Below are 3,862 nucleotides of genomic sequence, written 5' to 3'. Positions count from 1 at the left end.
GGTGTAACGCAGGGATGATCTCTGTGTTTTGAGATTGTAATGCATGGAGGACCTCTGTGTTTTGAGGTTGTAACGCAGGGAGAACCTCTGCGTTTTGAGTCTGAGACACAGTGGCGAGCTTTGCGTCTTGATTTGAAAAAACTGTCAATTTATAGTCTCTTTTGCTAGAGCGTTGTAAAGACTGTCATCTTATAATCTTCATCTTGGCTCCTTGAAGATAAGAAAGCCGTCAAATTGTAACTTTCATCGTTGGTGTTTGATGGGGATTAGTTATCTGTAGTTATTTTTAGATAACCTACAAGGTCATCTTAGTCATAGGTTGCCAACTGCTGCGTGTGGAGATTTTGGATCTGGTGAAGCTGCTTCAGATTTTGGGTTGTGTTGGATGTTTGGTTACCCAGTATTTAGTCACATTAAGGATGTGAGATTTGATCCGATAGTACATTTGGGATTCAGAGACTCGTTTGGTTATCAGTTAGGAGACTCTGATTTTTTTCTAACCAGATATGTCATTTTTGACTCTTAGCAGGTAGAGAGTGTTGATCAGATCGTTGGGATACCGCAGCGGGTGGAGGGTGATGCTACTCCATATAGGGTGAAGATTACTCCACATACTTCAGATTATTCTGTATCGTTTGAAATTCCAGCCGAGGTGACACAGATTGGGGATCATATTAATACAGATGTAGATTATGAGTTGGTTTTGATTTCGAGTGTAGCTGGTGGACATAGTTCGCATTTGGTTGTGGCTATTTGTTCACCTTAGGTGGAAGTGTTTGGATTGTTTTACTTTGAGACTATTAGGAGAGCTATCAGTCGTAGATTTGGTGATGATGTTGGAGAAGAGTTGCGAACTCTTCTATTAGATTGAAGGCCTTTGGAGGCCATTTGGTAAACTACGTGAAAGCTTGATTCCTTGGACAAGAGGATATGTAGGCAGTCATTTATGATGCAGCCGGTTTGGTGAGTTGATACCAACATTTAGAGAGTGTTCACATTCTCATTTGGGTCTCGACTTGTTGTGGATTGAGTCCGTTGTCGTGGATTTGTTTTACTTCGTACTGGATGCAATAAGTGGGATGTTTGGTTGGTATTGGTATCGGCTTAGTTTTGAAAACACTTCGTCGATGTGGAGAATTGTTGAATAACTAGTTTCTAATATGTTTCCTGGTAACAGGTTATTGGGATTCCTAATATGTTTTGGTAGCATATTATTGATATTTCCTTTCTATTTTGGTAACAGAATTCCTTATCTGTTTTGGTAACAAGTTATTAGGATTCCTAATCTGTTTTGATTTTGGTTTTAGAATTCCTAGTATGCTTTTGGTTTTAGGATTTCTATATATATAGGAACACATTTTAGGTTTGGAGAGAAGCGAATTTGGGATATTTGGAGTACAGAAAAAGATGTATTTTCTGAGCTATTGGTTAGGGGTTTTATTCAGAGAGAATTAGAGAATTGTTGGTGAGATTAATTAGTGAGTTTGAGTGATTTGTAATCTCAGTTTGTACTCTTCTTCTCTATTAGTGAAAACCGCATCCTCTTCTTGCCCCGTGGACGTAGGCAACTTGCCGAATCACGTTAAAATTGGTTGTTTTTGTTCGTGCTGTTATTTTGAATTGTTTGTGGCCTTCTTTCTCAGTGATTGGTTTGGTTTCTCGAAGCACATCAGTTATTTGGCTTCTACCGTGCACAACACCTAGTCCTCCACTGATTTCACCCTCACATTCTCCATTGAAAATCCAAACCAACACATGGACATTATGTATGGCGGGCTAGATTCCCATGTTTTATATGGCCATGATACCATCGCAAGTCAAAACCATCATAGGATTGTTCACAATGCTGGGAAGACTATAAGCCAGGAAGCAAGATTGGTAGAAGTAGATCCTGATGCCAGTATCTATGCAATCAATAAAATTCAAGACGATGTTGCAAACAATCATGGGTTGGTGAAGTTTGGGGTGAAGATGGAGGCTTTACTGGCTTTTAGCAAAATTCATTGGATTCCAAAATTATTGGCTGCGAATTGTCCTGATGTTAACATTCAATTTGAGAATGGGACGACGAAGGGAACAATGATGGGGCCGGCAATTCGCTGCAATGCTGTTGCTTGGGGAGCTTAATTTGACTGAATAGCTTTGTGTAATCTAATTAGTAAAATTTTTTGATTAATGTACTTTTGGGATTCAATGAATTTATCTGATATATATTGTTGCCTCTTTGTTAATTCAGATACTAATTTACTTATGTTTTTCCTCTCCATCTCTTTATCTGAATCAACATGTTTAGTTTCTTCATCATGAAAATAATAGCCAGCAGCCATTAACATTGTTAGTGGGTCTATTAAGAAAATTTGAATGTTTGATACAGTAATACATTGTAAGATTCACGTAGCTGGGAGATATAACTGCACAGGTTTAGAATTATGCAATTCATTTGGTTCAAACTTACACGGAAGTGGTTTCTCTTTAATATTATGTGGGAAAATTTCTCTTTAGTATTTCCATACCAAGACTCTCCTATGCATTCTCGAGTCATTATTCCTCTTCTCTTTAGTATTCATTTTATTCCTCAGTACTGGATTTAAGACCCTGCACCTCTTAGCCTTTTTGTTCTTTGGTTCAGGCTTTGGGCTATGAAGTTTTATCGCATTGAAACCTCCAAATTTGCTCTGATATGCTTCAATCTTGCATTTCCCCTCTTTTATGACTGTTATATTCACCTTGGTGACTGTTGCATCTTTTGATTCTGAATTGGTTCTTCTCTTCTTGTGTTGATATAATTTGTGCAGTTGAAAGGTGAGCTGGCTAATGCCTTCTTTGATCTCTTCTTCTAAGACCCTTTCTATCTCTATCTCGAGTTCTTCTCGGATCTTTTGTTCCTCTTGAGACATGACAAGTGCATTATTCAAACTTCCCTGAACCAAAAAAAAAAAAGGGTTAAAAGCATTAACTAGTGCAAAGAGAAATCCTCTACAAGCTGCTGAAGTTAACATCAATTATAAGATCAAAGTGCTTCTCATACAATTTTTTTAGCGTATTTCATGGCCTAATTGTATTTGCACGTACAACCTTTATTTGGTGTTTATCTCAATTTCGACTGGTAAAACTTAAAAATATATCACTTTGCACTATTTCACATGTAGCAAAGCTTCTAGCTAGCTACAAACCAAGTGAAAAGCTACTGATACAGTCAAAAAAATAAATGGATAATAATAAGATAATGTTTTCCTATATATATATAGTTTCAAGATTTCAATATTCGGAAGAGACGGCACTAAAACCATTTCATTAGATGAGATAAAATGAAAACGTGGTGATATTTCAAGATAACATACAAAAACATAGAAAAGGAAGACAGGAAACTAAAATAAACAATGAAGGTGACATCACCAAATGATCACGTTGCATGCTGCAATCGCAGAGCTCCTTTCTTTTTAGTTATCTTACTTGAAGAGTTACGAAATTAACACGAAGAGCCAAGAGGACAAGCCTTACATGTATATATATATATATATAGCACATAACTTGATCATTATCTGTATGTTTCTTGCATTGAGTTGTTCAAGCAGGAGCTTTCATAACAAGGGTGGGTCCTGCTCCTTATATATGATGGACTACTAAGTCAAGGTTTTGCTAGGGCTAAGTGTTTGTACGTAGGAGCTCTTTGCAGAGGGATCGTTCAAAATTTGGCGCCAACACTATCTTTGATGCTGTTAAAAATGTAATGTATGCCACACTAAGAATACCTGTGAGCTTTGCTTCAAAGGAAAATTTGAGAGAGTGGTTCCCCTTAAAGCAAAATTCAAAAGAGCTAGTAAAACCAATACATCTCCATGTTGGTCCAGAAGCAGGCGCC

At 37.3% G+C, this 3,862-nt stretch overlaps 1 protein-coding gene across 1 annotated transcript; it reads right to left on the bottom strand.

Annotated features, from left to right (window-relative positions):
* On the bottom strand, positions 2,405–3,468 carry LOC109832260. Its single transcript, XM_020399687.1, has 2 exons — positions 3,397–3,468; positions 2,405–2,921 (listed from the first exon to the last, which is right to left on the bottom strand). The coding sequence occupies exons 1-2, from the start codon at positions 3,412–3,414 to the stop codon at positions 2,499–2,501; spliced, it is 441 nt and encodes a 146-aa protein (XP_020255276.1). The 5' UTR covers positions 3,415–3,468; the 3' UTR covers positions 2,405–2,498.

This window comes from Asparagus officinalis, chromosome 3 (assembly GCF_001876935.1).
Source record: "Asparagus officinalis chromosome 3, Aspof.V1, whole genome shotgun sequence".
Classification (NCBI taxonomy): Eukaryota; Viridiplantae; Streptophyta; class Magnoliopsida; order Asparagales; family Asparagaceae; genus Asparagus; species Asparagus officinalis.
Note: the sequence above shows the minus strand (reverse complement) of the source record. Positions and strands in the feature narration are given on the sequence as shown.